At 44.7% G+C, this 21,180-nt stretch overlaps 1 protein-coding gene across 1 annotated transcript in view; it reads right to left on the minus strand.

Moving 5' to 3' along the window:
- The window catches only part of RAB21 (RAB21, member RAS oncogene family), a 33,518-nt gene extending 12,338 nt beyond the window's left edge, over positions 1–21,180 (minus strand). The window contains exon 1 of the mRNA XM_073620036.1: positions 20,884–21,180. Coding sequence (XP_073476137.1) covers positions 20,884–21,036 — 153 coding nt within the window. The 5' untranslated portion in view covers positions 21,037–21,180. The remainder of the gene's footprint in view (positions 1–20,883) is intronic.

Here is a 21,180-nt window from a genome sequence, read left to right on the forward strand (position 1 = left end):
TACCCCTTTTATATGGCTTTTAGGTGCACTTGCCAACAGGCTGAGTGGTCGGACGTTAAATGCCTTGTTAAGCATGTGGTACCCAAATGGTTGGTGTTTTTGCCACATTTGATGTGCCCGAGACATAGTTTACAGATAGCAACAGTGCGATCTGCTGCAGATGTGCTGAAAAAGAGGAGGTCTAGTACTAGAATTACTGCTCTCGCTCTGACGATTGCGGCAATACCCCACATGTGATTTGAACACCATTTACATATGCAGGCACGACTTGCGTGTGCATTTTTTCCCTACATGAGCTCGTGGGGACGGGGCACTTTTAAAAAAAAAAAATATATATATTTTCTTTTTATTTACATGGTCTTTTAAAAAAAAAAAAAAAAAAAATTTGATCACTTTTATTGCTGTCGCAAGGAACGTAAACATCCCTTGTGACAGTAATAGGTGGTGACAGATACTCTCTATGGAGAGATCGGGGGTCTAAATCCCAAATCCCTCCTTTGCACTTAAAAGTATTCAGATCTCCAAAAATGGAGATTCTGAATACTGTCATTTTTGTTTACAGTCACCACCATTGGTAGCCGAGTAAACCGGAAGTGACATTGCGATGTCGCTTCCGCATTTACACTCAAGAGACTAGAACAAAGCCGTTTCTAGCCGGCGGAAGTGCCGGATTACAGATCCATTGGGACGGGATGCCCGGTAAGAGCGACGGAAGGGAGTGGGGGTGGGGACACACGGACATCCCCTCTCCTAACTCACTCTTTCGGGATAACAGCCGAGCAGCTTTTAGCCCCATTGGTTGTTATCCCTGACGAGCTGACCACCCGCTCCAAAAACAGTACTGGGATGATACCTGCAACTGCAGGCATCATCCCGGTATAACCCCTTAAAGCCGTACAGTCAGCGCTAAGGGGTTAAGTAACCATAGTAGTCAGCTGACCAATATTAAATTGTTAAAGAGTAACTCCAAATTTTGTTGAGGAAAAAAAAAAATCCCCTCTGGGTGATCTATGTACATTGCAAGGACTTTACCAAACTTTGTGGCAGATTCCTACCCGTTTCTAAAAAAAAAAAAAAAAGCTGTATGTTCCACTAGGTCTTCAAAAGTATGACTCCGGAATGGGAGATTCTGTGTTCAATCTAATCAGCTGATGCACTTTCAGTGTTTGAATGAGGAAAGTTGCAGTGTCTGCATACTTTTAGACATAATTACTCTTAGGGAGTATTTTACCCAAATATAATTTCTGTTGGAGAGGATGCCTACAATTCTACTTACATCTTAGTGCAGACTTCAGGGATAATCCACAAGTCAACCACACAAGCAGGAAATTACATTTCTGGGAAAGTTCTGTATACCGCCTGTGTACAAAAGGCCTCCAGATAGCCATATTACATTGAATTTCACATAAAATTACAGCAGCTGCAGATTGGAAAGGTAATTTTTAATAACATTACAGTATAATATGGCTTGTGTAGCAATTGTATATGTTATATATTGGGGTTTGTTTTAACATAAAAGTGGACCTTTAAAGTAGGGGTGCACCAAATGTTTTTTTGGCGCCGAAATCGATACCGAAAATGAAAAATACACTAGGCCAAAAACCGAAAATGACCGATACTGAAAATGACTGTTTTTAAAAAATATTTTTATACCGGAGATAGTCAGAGACTGGGGACGTGGCACCGGAGATGGTCAGAGACTGGGGACGTGGCACCGGAGATCAATGCAGCCTCACCAGGTTCCTTTAAATGTAGCCTGCCAGTACCCAACATTTGCAGCCTGCCTGTGCCTCACCAGTGCCCAGCAGCCTACCAGTGCCCATTATGCAGCCCGCCTTAGTATGTCAGACAGGATCAGGACAGGGTAGTGTTGGCTTTGCCTTGCTAAGAACAGTGCTCTATCTATAGAGGAAAGCTGTCAGTACACCGCATTAAAGAGCAGCTTGTATGATCAGTGGGAGGAGCATTATCAGTGTGCAGCACCGCAGGGGTTAAGAGTGCAGGACTTGCTGTTTGACATGCTGTTAGAAACAGTGAGCCCGCTCAGTGAAGCAGGCACACCTCCGGGCCATGCTTCTGTGAATGGACACTATCCATTCACACAGAGTGCGGCTCGGCCCCGCCCTCTTTCCTCATTAGCTCTCTGGCTCCCACTGCTGTGTGAGTCAATGAGAGAGAGACCCAAGACAGTTGCTGGTCTCATGCACATCGCTGGATCGAGATGGGGCAAATATACTGGGGGACTGAGGGGAAGCTGCACGCAGAAGGCTTTTTACCGTAATACATACATTATGGACAAAAACCCTTCTGCCTTTAGAACCACTTCAAGTTGAAACTGTACTTAAAAAAAAAAAAAATATATATATAAGAGGAAAGCAAGGACTCAGAGGCACCCCTCACCTGCATGTCAGATAAGCTATGATCAGTGCCTGACCAAACCAACTGTCATAAGGGTGGTAAAGAATATGTTGATTGTCCGAGGAGGCAGAGGATGGTGACATTCTTATCCTGTATGACTTCAAAATGTATCCGAGATTGTCACATTTAGAGCAGAGCAGGTGATGCGATTAAGGGGATCATGGTGGGGCTGCTAGAGGAAAAATTATTATATGCATACGACGCTCTCCTGTATCTGGCTGATGTCACCTTATTCCTCCCCACAGCCCTCCAAATTCTGGACGTCTTTGGCTTATGCTCTGGGATTAAAATTAATTGGGGGAAGTTCCTTCTATTCCCACTCCATCCAGTGCACCCTAAACCATTGACGGGTACTCTGCTTAGTTGGGTGGAGTTCAAGTATTTAGGCATTAAGGTTGGTGCCTAACCTTAATACCACTGGTATTATGCCCTTAACCTGGATCCCCTACTGAGTCGATTTTCCCAGCAATGTACCACATGGTGTTCCCGCCCACTTACACCGGTAGGCAGGGTTAATCTAATTAAGATGGTTTATCTCCCAAAATTCTTCTATTTCTTTTGTAATACTCCTCCACCTATACTGAGCTCTTTTTTTTCGTAGGATAAATGCTATACTCACTAGTTTTATATGGGCAGACGGGACCCCAAGACTGGCCCTCTCTACGCTACAATTACCTCTTAGAATGGGCGGAATATCACTTCCTAACTTCCAGCTATATTATTGGGCAGCAGTGTCTGTTACTGTCAGGTGGTGTTTCTCTCAGCCTAATAGATAACCCTGCTGTGACCCTGGAGGCCGCCATTGTGGGATCCTTCTCGACCCTTAGAAACCTAATTTTTAGAGGTCCTAAAGCTCACCCTGAAATGACATCCCTAATGCGCACTACTGTGCAGGTCTGGCATAGGGCTGGGGCTAAATATTGTGACTCAGAGTCCTTCTCCCCCCATATCCCTCTATGGGGAAATCCTTGTCTCCCACACATAAATACAATTCCGGACCCTAGTGTTTGGGCCTCTTGGGGGATAGTGGGCCTCAAATGTGGTGGTGGTCGCCTGAAGGCTGCCTTCCATTTACCCAATTGGATGTTTTTTTTTTTCTTTTAGATACCTGCAGCTTAGGCATGCCTTTGGCAAACAGCTTCCCTCTGCGATCACACCAAAGTCTGATCCTATTGGAGGGAAAAATCGCAGGTGCAATGTCGGCTCCTGCAGACTACCAGTACAAGCTGTCAGACCGTACCTCCCATGTGGGCAGACAGTTACTCAATTGCAGGAAGAATCCATCATGAGCGCCCTGGCAGTTCAATGAAAACTACAGTGGCAGGCAAAACTTGTTGTTCATACATTCACAGAACAGTTGTACTGTTTTTAAAAAAAGTGACAGCAGGTGAAGAACCCTGGTCTGCTGTCACGGGAAGGAGGAAGAGGCAGAGCTGGAACATGCAACATGTTCCAAAGGTGAACTCATCTTTAAGAAGACCCCTAGTGCCTCTTAATAAAGAGTAGGAATTGTTAAGAGGATATTACTGGTTTAAGAGACGATAAGCGGCATCTCCACGCAGGGGGACATCTAGGAATGTAATCAGGGCACTGATGATCAGTGCCCTGATTACAATATAGCAATACAGTGTCACCATACAATGCCCACCATTGCCCACCAGTGCTCATTAGCGATGCCAGTCAGTGCTGCCCACCAGTGCGGCATATTAGTGCCTCCTCATCAGTGCCCACCGGTTCAGCCTATCAGTGCTGCCTCATCAGCGCACATCAGTGAAGGCGAAAAATCACTTAGTTACAAAATTTCCTGACAGAAAAAAAAGTAAAAAAAAATTATTTTTTTTTGTAAAAAATAAAAAACCCAGCTGTGATCAAATACCACCAAAAGAAAGCTCTATTTGTGTGAAGAAAATTATAAAAAGTGTGTTTGGTTACAGTGTAGCATGACCGCGCAATTGTCATTCAAAAATGCAACAGCGCTGAAAGCTGAAAAATGGCTTAGGCAGGAAGGGGGTGTAAGTGCCCGGTAGGCAAGTGGTTAAACAAAAAAATCCCACATCCAGGATCACTATCAATTCTTGTAAATATACACTTTCATGCAGCCAGATTGTATAGCTCACAATATACTTCCAGCCCATTGTGGCTCTTATACGCAGAAGCTGAAGTATTGTTTATTCAACCCTCCACTCCCCCCCCCCCGTCCCATTCACAAAACACCTTCTGGTTTGTGAATGGTTCACAGAATACAAGGTGTTCAGTAAATAGGCAAGGGGAGAAGAGAGACGAATAAATGACACGGCAGCTTCTGAAATGTCACTACATAGGAACCTGGAGAGCTCACAAAAAGGCAATTTTTTTCACCCAATCACTACCGGCAACAATAGTTGCCAGCAGCGAGTGATGTATTGTGCTGGTGGGGGAAGGCTCCCTGCTGGCACAACACAATAGTACTGCGGGAGGGTTTTCCCTACCAACACTGACTGACTATATTGATGGGGGAATCAAGCAATTTTCTTTCCTTCAAACAGAAAATTGCATTATCTATGGCCTGCCTTGGGCTTTTTGCATTATGTACACTTGACCTCAGCACTCTTTGCCTTACATACCTGTTCTTTGCAATTTGTACATTTTGTACTCATCCCAAACACTCTGTTAATTACTCCTGACCCCTGCGTATTTTAAGCGATATTGTTCAGTATTTAGATCCCTTTCACACCGAGGGCGTTTTTCAGGCGCTATAGCGTTAAAATTAGCGCCTACAATCTGCCCTCAAACAACTGCTCCACTGTTTCCAGTGTGAAAGCCCAAGGACTTTCACACCGGAGCGGTGCGCTGGCAGGACGTCAGGAAAAGTCCTGCCTGCAGCTTCTTTGGAGCGGTGAGTTTACCGCTCCTCCCCATTGAAATCAATGGGGCAGCGCTGGGATACCGCCGGCAAAACGCCGCTATTGCGGCACATTGCGGGCGGTTTTAACCAGTTCTCGGCCGCGAGTGGAGGGTAAAAGTGCCCCACTAGCGGCCGAAATGCGCCGCAAATCCGACAGTAAAAACGACGTCAAAAATAGCGGCGTTTTACCGCTGATGCTATAGGCGGCTCGGTGTGAAAGGGGTCTTACTGCTCGACAAATTGTTCATGGTCCCAACAGGTGCTGTGTGCCAAGTAGTCCCAGCCTATTTTAATTATGTGTCAATTAATGGGTTGGTTTTGCAAAAGTAATAGGTCCCTGTCTATATTATACTGTATTTGAATTAAAGCATATGGAATGGAACAGCTTCCATTTAAAAAAAAAAAATATTGTGCCGATATTTATGTGCGTCCTAAACTTATGCTTGAGACACAGCAACTAAAGTATATTTTGTAGGTTCAAAAACTGCGGTGTGTGTGCTGTGTATACAGTGAATGGGCTCAGGTTTTATTTAACCATACCCCTTTAAGCCCCCCTCGCTGTTAGTGCAATTTGGTCACACCCACCACATCAGTGTTTCACTCAGAGTGACTCAAGTCTGACAATGCAACTGAGTGAAACCTTTCCAATTTCATCACATACCTTATTTTAGACCTGATGGTGTAATTCCTGGGTATATGTGCTTCTCTAAGCAATGCAGGCAAATCATTGCTGGTGGGAGGGGCCAGCAGAGTGCTGTACATTGCTTCCCGCTCTACCTCACTACTTCTCACAAAGGCCCTTCGCCCTGATGCAAGCACTGCAGGATTTATGTAAATATCAAAATGCCCTGATGGGCAAATGTCAATCTGGAGGGGTGGGTGTTCCTAGGAAGGCTGTACTTGTTTGAAGACTGCCTTATGCCGCGTACACACGAGCGGACTTTACGGCAGACTTTGTCCGGCGGACTGGACTCCGTCGGATAATTCGATCGTGTGTGGGTTCCAGCTGACTTTTTTCCCAAAAGTTCGACGGACCTAGAAATGAAACATGTTTCAAATCTTTCCGACGGACTCGAGTCCGGTCGAAAAATCCGCTCGTCTGTATGCTAGTCCGACGGACAAAAACCGACGCTAGGGCAGCTATTGGCTACTAGCCATCAACTTCCTTATTTTAGTCCAGTCGTACGTCATCACGTACGAATCCGTCGGACTTTGGTGTGATCGTGTGTCCAAGTTCGTCCGTTTGTAAGTCCGGCACACCTACGCTACAAAGTCCGTTGTAAAGATCGTCGGACCAAGTCTGCCGTAAAGTCCGCTTGTGTGTACGCGGCATTAGGCAACACTCACACGTGATGCAGAGCCTCCATAAATCAAAAAGGACTAAAATCTAAATTAATGAAAAAGGGGCAGGCAACAGACTAAGGGTTCTTCTACGTTTCTGGTTATTGGCAATGCAGACACATCCATTCAGACACTTTGATAAAGGAGACTGTGTGAGATGAAGAACATCTATGAAAATAAAACTATTAAAAATTCCACACAACCCACACCTCCACACTCTTCTACAGTAAAAGCACTCTGGTGACATTAAATAGCTTTATAAAACAACAATAGGCATACATAAAATGGACTATATGTATGTGATCTGTGCTAGTCACGATCATGGAAAAAAATATTTGCCAGTACTTGTTGGTACTTTCACTAATCAAAGAGGGAGTTGTTTGAGACTGATGCTACATAGGTTGATTCTTGCATCATAATGAAGATCTGAAAGGATTATTATTAGAACCTTCTATTTTCTGAAAGGAGAACAGCTAGTCCTCATTCACACAGACAAGCAGGCACTGACAGCAGCAAGAGACAGCATTTAGCTGTGGCTGGGCTGACAGGTATGTGCCGACAACTGAGGCCACTCAGCCTGTACAATCAATGACAGGCCGACAGCAACTGCAGCTGTCTGCCAGTCTTCACATGTATCCGCACATAGATCGGTTATCTGTGGTTAGAGATAGATGTCTCTCTCTGGATACATCGGTGTCCCTAATCACAGGTGCTGGATGTGCAGATACTGCTTCTATCAGCCTATCATTGCTTTGTATAGGCAGCGGGTGTAGCTTGTCAACGGGGAGCCTTCCCAGCTGGCAGAACAGAGTGATCACTGCTGGCAACTATAGCCGCTGGCAGAGATTGCGTAAAAAAATCTGATAGGCTAGTTGTACTGAAGTTAGTCGATTGACTTCAGCACAACCAGCCTTCCCATACATGGATTGAATCTTGGTCGGTCCCTGCTAATCTGACCAAGATTCGATCCATCTAATGCCTGCTTAAAGAGGAGGTCCAGGCTCCCACCAAAAAATTAAAAAGGTCAGCTACAAATACTGTAACTGCTGACTTTTAATATAAGGACACTTAGCTGGCCAGGAATCCAGTGATGTCCTCACCCGAGCCGATTCCTCAATCTGCTTCGGCTGCAGGTATCTCAAGTAAGGAGGAAAGGGAAGTGAAACTTTGCAGCTTCACAGCCGGTTTCCTACTGCGCACAGCCCAGCTATGTGAGCCAGAAGTGGGAGCGGGTACCTGTCAAAAATCAGGTACCTGCTCCCCCCCTCCCCTCCAAAAAGTGCCAAAATGTAGCAGGAAGCCCTTGCGGTTAGGGCTTTCTTCACAGATAGGACCAATGACACCTTTATTTGGCAATCCACAATTCCCATCTGCAGTAGACCGGAATCATTTTCTCATATGGAATAAGGAATCTTACCAAAGAGTGAGCCAGATTCTTTGCCAGGGTAAATTACCACCCATATTGAACCTAATATCAACGCATAAGCCTTCATTTATGCAATGGATGGAATATCAACAATTATTGTCATTCCTATCTTTATTTCTCCAAACCAATCCCTCAATAGAGACCTAAATATGTTCAAGTCCATCCTATTGCAAAGTAACAGACCAAAACATGTTTTATCAGCAATAAATAAGATTCTTATCCTAAAAAAACCACCCTGAGCCCCCAGAATTCACAAATAAATGGGCACGTGAACTTAATACTCAAATTGGAACAGAAGAGTGGGAGAAATCATTTACTTACACACATTGTCTGTCATCGACAATTAAAGCCCAAGAGACAAGCTATAAGCTTGTCTCCAGCTGGTATTGATGTCCAACAACCATGCAACGAATATATCCAGACACATCAGATAAATGTTGGAGATGTCATGCTGCCAAGGGATCGCTGCTACACATATGGTGGGAATGTCCCCAAATTCGCCAATTCTGGGATATGATCATGCATGTATACTACAGTTACAGGGGAGTTAATGCCCAACACACCTCAAATTACTCTGCTATCCATTTTACCAGGTCCATATAAAAATATCAAACAAGGTTTGCTAAGACATTGGTTAATAGCAGCCAGACTGGTTATTCCGTGATATTACCGAACTACACAAGCCCCTTCAGTTAACGAATGGATAGCAGAAATGGACCTAATTGAGAAGATGGAGACCCTCCTGTCACACGAATTGGACACATATGAAAAATGTTGTCAGATATGGGCCCCCTGGAGAACATTTAGGCTGGGTTCACACTGGTGCGACACGACAGCCGTCCTACTTTGGATCCGACTTTGCCCTGCGACATGAAGCCGGCATGTGTCCGACTTTCAATGAACGGGGATCCGACTTGGATCCCCGCCAATGCCGGCACTGTGTTTGGTATGAATCTTTAGGGGGGAACTCCGCGCCAAATTTTAAATGAAAAACCGGCATGGGTTCCCCCTCCAGAGGCATACCAGGCCCTTGGGTCTGGTATGGACCTTGAGGGGAACCCCCTACGCCGAAAAAACGGCGTGGGGGGTCGCCCCCAATCCATACCAGACCCTTATCCGAGCACGCAGCCCGGCCGGACAGGAATGGGGGTGGGGACGAGCGAGCGCCCCCCCCCCCTCCTGAACCGTACCAGGCCGCATGCCCTCAACATGGGGGGTGGTGCCTTGGGGGAGGGGGCGCGCTGCGGCCCCCCCACCCCAAAGCACCTTGTCCCCATGTTGATGAGGACAAGGGCCTCTTCCCGACAACCCTGGCCGTTGGTTGTCGGGGTCTGCGGGCGGGGGGCTTATCGGAATCCGGGAGCCCCCTTTAATAAGGGAGCCCCCAGACCCCGGCCCCCCACCCTATGTGAATGAGTATGGGGTACAGCGTACCCCTACCCATTCACCTAGGAAAAAAGTGTCAATTTAAAAAAAAACACTACACAGATTTTTAAAGCATTTTATTAGACAGCTCCGGGGGTCTTCTTCCGACTTCGGGGGTCTCTCCGGTTCTTCTCCACGCTCTCCGGATCTTCTGCCGGGCTCCTCCGCTCTCTTCTGCTCTTTTGCCGCTCTTTTGCTAAAGCGGAGGAGCCTGGTCTTCAATCTTCTGCCTTCTGCCCTCTTCTCCTGATGTTGACACGACGCTCTCCCCGGCTGGAATGCTCTCTGTGCGCTCTGCTCTGACTTATATAGGCGGTGACCCCGCCCCCTTATGCCGTCACAGTCCCTGGGCATGCTGGGACTGTGACGTTTTAGGGGGCGTGGTCATCACCCGATGACCACGCCCCCTTATGCCGTCACAGTCCCAGCATGCCCAGGGACTGTGACGGCATAAGGGGGCGGGGTCACCGCCTATATAAGTCAGAGCAGAGCGCACAGAGAGCATTCCAGCCGGGGAAAGCGTCGTGTCAACATCAGGAGAAGAGGGCAGAAGGCAGAAGGCAGAAGATTGAAGACCAGGCTCCTCCGCTTTAGCAAAAGAGCGGCAAAAGAGCAGAAGAGAGCGGAGGAGCCCGGCAGAAGATCCGGAGAGCGTGGAGAAGAACCGGAGAGACCCCCGAAGTCGGAAGAAGACCCCCGGAGCTGTCTAATAAAATGCTTTAAAAATCTGTGTAGTGTTTTTTTTTAAATTGACACTTTTCCTAGGTGAATGGGTAGGGGTACGCTGTACCCCATACTCATTCACAAAGGGTGGGGGGCCGGGATCTGGGGGCTCCCTTATTAAAGGGGGCTCCCGGATTCCGATAAGCCCCCGCCCGCAGACCCCGACAACCAACGGCCAGGGTTGTCGGGAAGAGGCCCTTGTCCTCATCAACATGGGGACAAGGTGCTTTGGGGTGGGGGGCCGCAGCGCGCCCCCTCCCCCAAAGCACCAACCCCCCATGTTGAGGGCATGTGGCCTGGTACGGTTCAGGAGGGGGGGGGGGGGGCGCTCGCTCGTCCCCACCCCCATTCCTGTCCGGCCGGGCTGCTTGCTCGGATAAGGGTCTGGTATGGATTGGGGGGGACCCCCACGCCGCTTTTATCGGCGTAGGGGGTTCCCCTCAAGATCCATACCAGACCCAAGGGCCTGGTATGCTCTTGGAGGGGGAACCCATGCCGGTTTTTTATTTAAAATTTGGCGCGGAGTTCCCCCTCAAGAACATCTGAGCACAAGTCGCGTGCCAAAGTCGGATCATGCAAGACGGCAATCCGACTTTGATCCGACTTCAATGATAGTCAATAGGCTGAAGTAGGATCAAAGTCGGACCAAAGTAGTACAGGGAGCATTTCTAAAGTCGGAACGACTTGTGTCGGACCAGTTAGGACGGCTCCCATAGGGAAACATTAAATTTCACACGTCATGCGACATGAGCTCCCAATGTCGGAGCGTTTGTCGGACCAGTGTGAACCCAGCCTTAGGGAATTGCCTGGAAATTAGGGGGCAAATGGAACCTTAATCTAAAAAAAATTTGGGGTATGCGTAGGAGATGTCTTCATGTTGTACCCCCTGGCCATCCTTTTGTTTGTTTGATGCTACATTTATGATAGTCTGCAAAATGTTATTATAAGATTTTTTTTTTTTTTGGTGTGGATATACCACCAATGTATGTTTGTATTGCCTATTTGTAAAAAAACGTAATAAAAAGATTGAAAACAAAATGTAGCGGGGGGATGGGGTGCAAACAAGTGGAACTTTCCCTGTTCCTGTTGTGGACCAACAAACTATTTTTGTTGACAGACCGAGCTCAGTGTCTAGCTAAACTACCCACCCATTGATCTCTACAACAGAAAGGCTTATTTTTTAGTTCAAGATATGAACTAGGAGGAACAGACTTAGATAATGCAGGAAGACTGCACAGGACAGCTCTGAATTTCTAACAAGATTAACATATAACAAAAATGTTTCCAATATTTAAGAGACCAAACAGAAGCACACGAAAGTTAAAGAATAAGTTACCCATGTTGCATGTTGTACCATGTACTTTTGTTAAAAAGTATCCTGTTTTCTTTGTATTTCTTCATGTGAAACACCTGGTGTTCCTGCCATTCTCTCTGCTTTCCTGTTTCAAATGGACCACGCTAGGCATGTACACATTCATCTCAGTGTGGTCAGTTTTCTGGCTGTGCTGGGAGAACAGCCTGCCTGTCCTCCAATGATCTGACTTGTACCGACACGTCCCCCTGCATAGCCATTCACTGGGAAGGTTAGTGTATTGCTTTTCTCCACCCCCACCCCTCCAAGCTTTTTATGCAGCTGAGAACAGAGGACATAAAGGATTTAGGGCTCATGTACAGACTAGGTTGACTGCCGGCTACGGGAAAACAAAAAAAACACAGCAAAATTGCGTTTTGCGGCCAAAACGTTCCTATACCGAGTGCGATTCATCGACATTCAGGAAAGGGAGGTTGAACCTCCCCTACCCACAGCAGCTTCTAAACTCTTGTAAAAGCCTACGTGTGCATGGACACAAAGGATTTTATTAAGTTGAGTTTGGGAGCTTTGGCAAAAAAAACACACCACACAACACAAACTCCTAAACTCAATTAAAAGGGATATAGATACATACAGTGCTCTGAAAAAGTATTCATATCCCAGGAAAAATTTCTACATTTTGTCATGTTACAACCAGAAACAAATGTATTTTATAGGGATTTTGTGTGATAGACCAACACAAAGTGACACATAACTGAGGTGAAAAGAAAATGATAAAATGGTTTTCAAAATTTTTTACAAATAAATGTGAAAAGTGTGGCGTGCATTTGTACTCAGCCCTCCTGAGTCAATACTTTGTAGAACCACCTTTTGCTGCAATTACAACTGCAAGTCTCAATTTTCAACTCTTGGCACAGATTCTCAATTGGATTTAGGTCTGGACTTTGACTGGGCCATTCTAACACATGAATATGCTTTGATCGAAACCATTCCATTGTAGCTCTGGCTGTATGTTTAGGGTCGCTGTCCTGTTGGAAGGTGAACCTCCGCCCCAGTCTCAAGTCCTTTGCACACTAACAGGTTTTCTTCTAAGATTGTTCTGTATTTGGCTCCATCCATTTTACCATCAACTCTGACCAGCTTCCCTCTCCCTGCTGAATAAAAGCATCCCCACAACATGATGCTGACACCACCATGTTTCACGGTGGGGATGGTGTGTAGTGTTAGTTTTTCGCCACACATACCATTTTGCTTTTAGGCCAAAAAGTTAAATTTTCGTCTCAAATGACCAGAGCACCTACTGTCATGTGTTTGCTGTGTCCCCCACATGGCTTCTCACAAACTGCAAACGGGACTTCTTTTGGCTTTCTTTCAACAATAGTGTTTTTCTTGCCACTCTTCCATAAAGGCCAGATGTGTGGAGTGCATGACTAATGGTTGTCCTGTGGACAGATTCTCCAACCTGAGATGTGGATCTCTGCAGCTCCTCCAGAGTTACCATGGACCTCTTGGCTGCATCTCTGATTAATGCTCTCCTTGCCCGGCCTGTCAGTTTAGGTGGATGGCCATGTCTTAGTAGGTTTGCAGTTGTGCCTTACTCTATTTTCAGATTATGGCTTAAACAGTGCTCCGTGAGATCAAATGTTGGGATATTTTTTTTTTTTATAACCCAACCCCGCTTTAAACTTCACCACAACATTATCCCTGACCTGTCTGGTGTTCCTTGGCCTTCATGATGCTGTTTGTTCACTAAGATTCTCTAACAAACCTCTGAGGGGCTTCACTGAACAGTTGTATTTATACTGAGATTAAATTACGCTATTTATTAACTAGGTGACTTCTAAAGGCAATTGGTTCCACTAGATTTTAGTTAGTGGTATCAGAGGCTGAATACTAATGCACGCCACACTTTTCACATATTTGTAAAAAAAAAAAAAAAAAAATTGAAAAACCATTTATCAATTTCATTCCCCTTCACAATTATATGCCACTTTGTGTTGGTCTATCAGATAAAATACATTTACGTTTTTGGCTTTAACATGACAAAATTTTAAAGGGTATGAATACTTTTTCAAGGCACTGTACACACAAACACAGTAAATTATATATATATATATATATATATATATATATATATATATATATATATATATATATATATATATATATATATATATATATATATATATACATACATATACATACATACATACATACACATACACACACACACACACATATATACATACATACATACATTTTGTCTTTCATTTACATTTTAAACTGAATGGGTTGTTTTACAAGGTGAGGGTTCACATATACTTTGTTAGGGTTACCAAAAATAACATTTGGATTGCTAGTTTGAGTAAAAAGTATGATAAAGTAGTAATTTAAAGAAAAAAAAAAAAGAATTCCCCTCCCCACACAAACAATGTGGATGGAGAAATCACCCTCCTGCCAGAATAATGTATACTGACAGCGGGACGCTCCACTGTCAGAGCACACTGATCAGCAACTGCTGGTTGCCAAAAGTTCTACGATCGGCTTCTGTCAGATGGGGACAGCAAAAAACTGATCAACATTTAGCCAGTCGATGCTGAGCCATCCATCTATTGCTAGCTTTAGTGACCAGAGACTGTGTGAAGGCAGACAAATGACTGTCCAGGAACATAATCGGAGGTGTAAAAGATAATGATTTACCCAAAAACAATAATTTGAAATGTTAATGTATACATGTGAGGTGTAACTTTAAATGATAGCTCCACTTTAACAGCTAGTCTGTACACTCGCATTCATCTCAGTATTGCAAACAACCATTTTGCCTTGCCAGTGCTGCACAGTTAGAAAAAAAAAAACGAATCTGATAACATCTGAAACTTGTAAGACACACCATGTGACTAACCGTTCTTCTACAGTACATTAGGAAATGGTCTGGTAGTTTTATTTTTTTCCTTTTTTGGCAGGCCTTCCCCTATAAGAAAATGACAGGTCTGTGCCATTGTGTGCAGCAGGTTAAAAAGCACTGCACAGCATTTATATCATATCATCCAGTTATCTTGGACTAAAAGGGTTTTATATGGCCTGGCCTTTATCATTTTTACCCCAAAAAAAAATTTGAAATAACTTTCAGGTCTTGGGGAATCCCTGATAAGAATGTTCATGCTTACAGCCATGTGACCTAGTGAAACCAGTAAGGCCTCATTCACCTGGCTAATTAGGGCTGTGCTTTGCAAAGCAGTTAAGGAACACAGTTGTGTGCGATCAGCAACCGGCACAATTCAATGACAGCCTAACAGACACAGCGGCTATGTGCATACAAGCGCAAAATGAACAGTTACATGCTGCTGGGGATAGATGATCTGTCATTGATTTGTACAGGCTGCAACTGCTACCACACACCTGCGACCTGTGGATGCAGGTACTCCAGTATACAGCATGAGCCCCAAAACAGTGGACTGGTATTTACTGTGCAGGAGCAGTGCAATGTGTTACAAAGCAAGCCATGGTTTACATTATACTTAACTTTATTAACGCAGTGCACAACCCCACACATGTATAGTATGAACTCATGTCATCTTACCCCGCCGCCAGAAGTGAGTAATTGGACACCATCTTGGTACCCCAAGAGGAAAAGACACCAACATACACAAGCATCTTAGACCACCTGTACTCCGGGATTACTGCTGGCAGAGCACTTCCAGAGGCCTGAATGAACACCAGGCTGCGATAGTTGCCCTTGCAGCAGAAGCCAGGCAAGTTAACACAGTGATAGAATGGGGAACCTTATAGGCAAAAAGAGCAGACACACAGACACTGGCAATACCTAATCTGAGCCACTAGAAGGGGTCCGATAACCACAGCTACCAGAACCAGGGAAAAACATCAAACATTACAGTGTGTGTACTTCTGGAGGGTCTGGAAAAACAAAAAACAAAAACTGAGGGTCAGGGGAAAGGGAGGGGCCTTTTAAATGCTGTATGATTTGGGTTTCCTGTACAGGGAGGAGCCAATCATCTTTCAAAGATTTCTATGTGCCCTGGTGATGAGCCTGCATTGATCTATGCAGATCAGCCAACATGATGTGAATGAGCTCCATTCACACCAAATGTGTGCTTTGAATGCATGTAAATGTACCTGTGCTGTGGTTTTAATATGCGCTGCACCTTGTCTTCTAGAAGAAGCCTTTCTCCTCACTTCTAGGAAGTTGCCTAGTAGGGACTATGACACAGCAGTTACCAAACTTGTGCTGAGCCGCAATTTTAACTCTCGTGTTTGTGTGCATTGAACTTGACTTAGATTTTTCAGTACATTGCACTCTACTGAAAAAAAGCAGGCTGTGTGCTACTTTCTTTCCAGCACACATCAGCCAAACACACCAATGTGAACTGCTCCCATTGAAATACATTGGTTTTACAATGTATATGTGCTGCTATAAGTTGATGTGCTGATTAACGCATATCTGGTGTGATTGGACCTTAAAGCAATATAAAAACCAAAAAGCAAATGTTATATTGTAGCTTACCAGCTCTTAGATGTGGTGGCAGCATTTGTTTTCATTTTTAGGCTTTCCATACTTTATTTTCACCTGGTGATCCAGCTAGTAAGTCTGCTTTTCAACAGAACTAGCTGTCCTGCAGATGTAGCAGTTACAGGGTGGAGACAAACCATTTAACACTGACATGGGTGCTTACAATGATCAGCTTTTACTTATGCAAGACATTTATTCCAAGAGAAAATATTAGCTGGAGTTCAAATATATACATACATACATACATACACACACTTTTTAGAAGGGATCACATTCCTCCTGTTTTCAGCTGCATAAGGAGTTCTGAGAGCTGGAGGAGAGAAAAAGCAGTACACTGATCTTCGCAACGAATGGCTGTGCGGATCCAGAGAAGTTGATCTAATGATCAGCTTCTCTTGTAACAGCTTGTTGGAAAGTTTTCTTTTAAATAGCGCTGATTAGTATATTCTGACAGCAGAGAAAGCTCATGGTCAGAATACAATAACACAGCGGGGAGGATTCCTTCATCTATCTTGCTTGTATGAATGGGGAAATCCATTCAGTTTTTTTGATCAATCCACTGGCTAATTAAAAACAAAGAACAACAGAAGGTGTGTTACCGACTAGATCACCAGGTGAAAACAAGAGGGGAAAAAAAAAAAAAGTTTAAAAAGAAAACTAATGCAGTCACCACATCTAATGATTGGTAAGCTGCACTATATTACATTATCGGTTTTGGGTTTATTACACCTTAAAGCATAGGTGCCCTATGGCCCTCCATCTGTTGCGGAACTACAAGTTCCATGAGGCATTGTAAGGCTGACAGTTACAAGCATGATTCCCAGAGGCAGAGACACGATAGGACTTGTAGTCCCACAACAGCTGGAGGACCACAGGTTGAGCACTCATGCCTTAGAAGCTAGGTTTACACTTTCGGTTGGGTTTGGTAAACACAGGTGGTTGAGCTGTCCGATTCTCCAAAAGAGAAATCACATCTAAGGGGGACCCAGACCCTGACCCATTCCTCATTAGTACCTTGCAGATACAGCAGCTGATTTGTAATTAACCACTTTAAGACCAGGCTTTTTCTGGCAGTTTACAAGTTAAATTCCCTAGGGAATAAAATGGAGATGGTTACTATTTTTTATGTCACATGGTATTTGTGCAGTAGTTTTGCAAACGCTTTTTTTTTTTTTTTTTTTCCTCCTTTTCTTTTAAATACACTTTAATGGATTACAAAATAAATAAATAAATAAATAAATAAATAAATAAATATATATATATATATATATATATATATATATATATATATATATATATATATATATATATATATATATATATATATATATATATATATATATATATATATATATATATATATATATATATATATATATATATATATATATATTAATATTATTATTATTGATATTATTATGCCTTTATTTTTTGTAAAAAGTGAAAGATGAGGTTACACCGAGTAAATAGATACTCAACATGCCATGCTTTAAAATTGCGCACACTTGTGGAATGGCGACAAACTGCCGTACTTCAAAATATTCACAGGCATCACTTTAAACGCCTCTACAGGTTACCTGTTTAGAGCTCCAGAGGAGGTCTAGCGCTAGAATTATTGCTCTCACGCTAAAATTTGCGGTGATACTGCACATGTGTGGCGACAATGCTGTTTACAAATGCGTGCACAACTTACATATGCGTTCGCTTCTGCACGCGAGCACGGAGGGATGGGGGTGCTTTACATTTTGTTTTTTTCTTATTTACTTTTAATTTTTACACTGCTACTTTATTCTTTTTTTGATCACTTTTATTCCTATTACAAGGAATGTAAACATCCCTTGTAATATAAATAAGGATGACAGGTCCTCTTTATGGCGAGATCAGAGGTCAAAAAGACCTTAACTTTAAAGTGGTAGTAATGTCTGCTTTGTGATTTCTACCTACAACTAAGCCTATAATAAGGCTTACCTGTAGATAAAATGAATATCTCCTAATAGGAGATATTCACCCTGGATGCAGCAGACGTCACCGGCGCTCTGAAGGTCCAGCATACTTTGCTGCATGCGAGGGAGTGACGTTATCACAGCTCCAGCCAATCACACAGCTGGAGCATGGAAGAAAGACCGAGGTAAGGTGTCAGCGCACCGTTGGAGGGCTTCCAAGGTAAGTATTTCATAATGTGCTAGTATGCGATGCATACTAGCACATTATACCATTGCCTTTACAGATGTTTATGTTATTAACCAGCTGTAGTTTACCACCGCTTAAAAATAAATAAAAATATACATTTTGATCTTTTGTTTTCAAAAAAATTGTTTGTTTACTTCCAGCCTGGACCGGAAATTACATCATGACGTCGCTCCTGTCCTCCAAGGCCATAGAGGCAAAGAGGATCTACTCTTTGACCACCTCTGGGACTAGCCAGCCGCATCATTTCTCGGGGGAGCTGGCGAAAATGGTAAGCCCAAAAGACACCGGTGAACGGTGGGAGGAACGTTCCCTCCCACTGCTTATGAAAGCGTTCCAGTGACTCATGAGCCGCTTTCAAAGAGAAAACCAGCCACTGGCTGTAAAAAACAATACCGGGTTATAGCCGATATCTTTAGCCATAATCCTGGTAATATATATATGCCACCGAAAATGGCCTTTTCGGCAATTTACCGAAAGTGCAATCACGTTGATAATAGGGCAGTGCCTGGGTGCCGCCCATTACGGGGGTGTCGTCAGGGCCGATCCTAGGCGGGTGCAGTTCACCCGGGAGCCACAGAGGTGGGGGCGCTGAAGCGCCAGAAGGCTCCCCTCCATCCTCCTCTCCTTGTTCGTGTCGAGAGGCGGCTCTACCCACCGCCATGTTTTCCAAGCTCGTCCCCCCTCCCTCTTCCTGTCAGAGGAGGAGAGCGAGCCGGAGATCAGAGCGGCTGTCTCTGTGTGGAGAGAAACCAGCTGCGCAGTGACGTCGCTGAGGGGGCGGTCCGTTCCTGCAGTGACATGTGTTCTCCTCCTCCTCTCTGTCTTAACTCCTGCCTGCTGCGATCTGTTCTCCCATCTGTTTTTATGTACCATAATGGAGGGGGATTGGTTTGTCCTGGGGGGGTCTGTACTAATGGAGGGGGATTGGTTTGTCCTGGGGGGTCTGTACTAATGGAGGAGGGGGGGTTGTCCTGGGGGGTCTTTACTAATAGAGGGGGGTGTTGTTCTAATGGAGGGGGGGGTGGTCTGTCCTGGGGGGGGGGGGTATCACTGGGTCAGGTGAGAGGGCCGATCGGCCATTATCTACTAACGTCCATAGGAACTGCAGTCTCTGACCACCTCTCGTACCATGTCCCCAGTCTCTGACCACCTCTCGTACCATGTCCCCAGTCTCTGACCACCTCTCGTACCATGTCCCCAGTCTCTGACAATCTCCTGTATAAAAATAGTCATTTTTGGTATCGGTCAGTTTCGGTATCGGTTTTCGGCCTAGTGTATTTTTCATTTTCAGTATCGTTTCGGCACCAAAAAACCCATTGGGTGCACCCCTATTATATATTTTTATTTAAAATCACTCCTATTACGTTCACTTTCAACACGGACACAGCCAAACAGCTATTTCTTCAGAACAAATAAGGTAGGACTCTGCAACAAATCCTTGCACTGTAAACAGATCACCCAGATGGGAATATTTTTTTTTCTCTCTCAACAAAAGTGGAGTTACTCTTTAACCACTTCAATACAGGGCAATTTCACCCCCTTCCTGCCCACGCCAATTTTGAGCTTTCAGTACTGTCGTATTTTGAATTTTGCGCGGTCACGCAAAACTGTACTCAAACATTATCTTTGTTTCCCCCACAAATAGAGTTTTCTTTTGGTGATATTTGACCACTACTGGGGTTTTTTTTTATTATTTGTAGCGCAAAAAATAAAAAAAGTTTTTTTGTTTCTGTTATAAAACTTTGTAAATAAGTTCTCTCAGTCACTGATGAGGTGGCACTTATATGCAACACTGGTGGGCACTCTTAGGCAGCACTGATTACCAATCTGTGCCCATCAGTGATTGCCTTTTATTTAATGGGCACTGATTGGCATCCCTTGATGGGTCTGCATTGATAATCAATGTGCTGATCATCAGTGCAGACCCCTCCTGTCAGGAGAGCAGCTGTTCGGCTCTTCTCTACTCGTACCTTGTCAGCACAAGTAGAGGAAAAGCCGATAAACTGCACTTTCTGGTTACCATGATGCGGAGCTGTGATTGGACACAGTTGATCACATGGTAAAGATCGTACATCATAGGCTCTTTACAGAGATGAGAGATGCGGTGTATCAGACTGACACACCACTGACCGCCGTGTGCTAGCGGCTTATCCTGCTGGACATCATATGACCCCCAGTCAGGATAATGCAGCCACTTTCCAGCCCTCATTCTGCAATATGGCGGGCGGACAGTAATTAAGATGCTGGCTGAGGTTGTATACTTGCCATGGCCACAATGCTGGCAATAATTCCACCCCCTGTTCAAGTGAATGGGGCTGTGCCACAACCATTCTGCAGCTAGTTGCAGTGTGGGCAGTGAGGAGGAGGCGACATATCACCTGTCAAATGCTATCTGAAAAGTGATTCACCGCTGAGTTCAATGGAGCCCTAAAAGTGATCCAAATTGTGAAATGACAACACATGACTTTGACATTTGATGACATGGAGCTGCAAGCTACAAGTTTCAACACTCACATAACAACAAGTCCCCCAGGCTGATGGGGGAGCGGCACTGGTGAGGACAGGAGATGTCCACACTGCCCCCTCCAGCACAGGAGGTCCTAGCACACTCACTCTCACATACACAGCTGTGTCACCTGCAGGGTGGTGATGTGCTTGTCGTTGAACTTGTTCTCGCAGTATCTCAGTACCAGAGACGTCTTCCCCACACAGCCCTCCCCGAGCAGCACCACCTTGAACGAGTACGTCTTGCTGCCCCCGGCTCCGCCTCCTCCTCCTCCAGCCGCCATGGGCACCAACTCAAGCGGTGGAACACGGAGCCCAGGCCACACACACAGTCCCGGCTTTCCTGGCGCGGCGGCTCTCTGACAGGCCAAGGTCTCTCTGGTAGACTATACACCTCCCTCTAATGGCGGCTTCTTCCTTCTACGTCA

The sequence above is a fragment of the Aquarana catesbeiana genome, linkage group LG03 (genome assembly GCF_042186555.1).
Source record: "Aquarana catesbeiana isolate 2022-GZ linkage group LG03, ASM4218655v1, whole genome shotgun sequence".
Classification (NCBI taxonomy): Eukaryota; Metazoa; Chordata; class Amphibia; order Anura; family Ranidae; genus Aquarana; species Aquarana catesbeiana.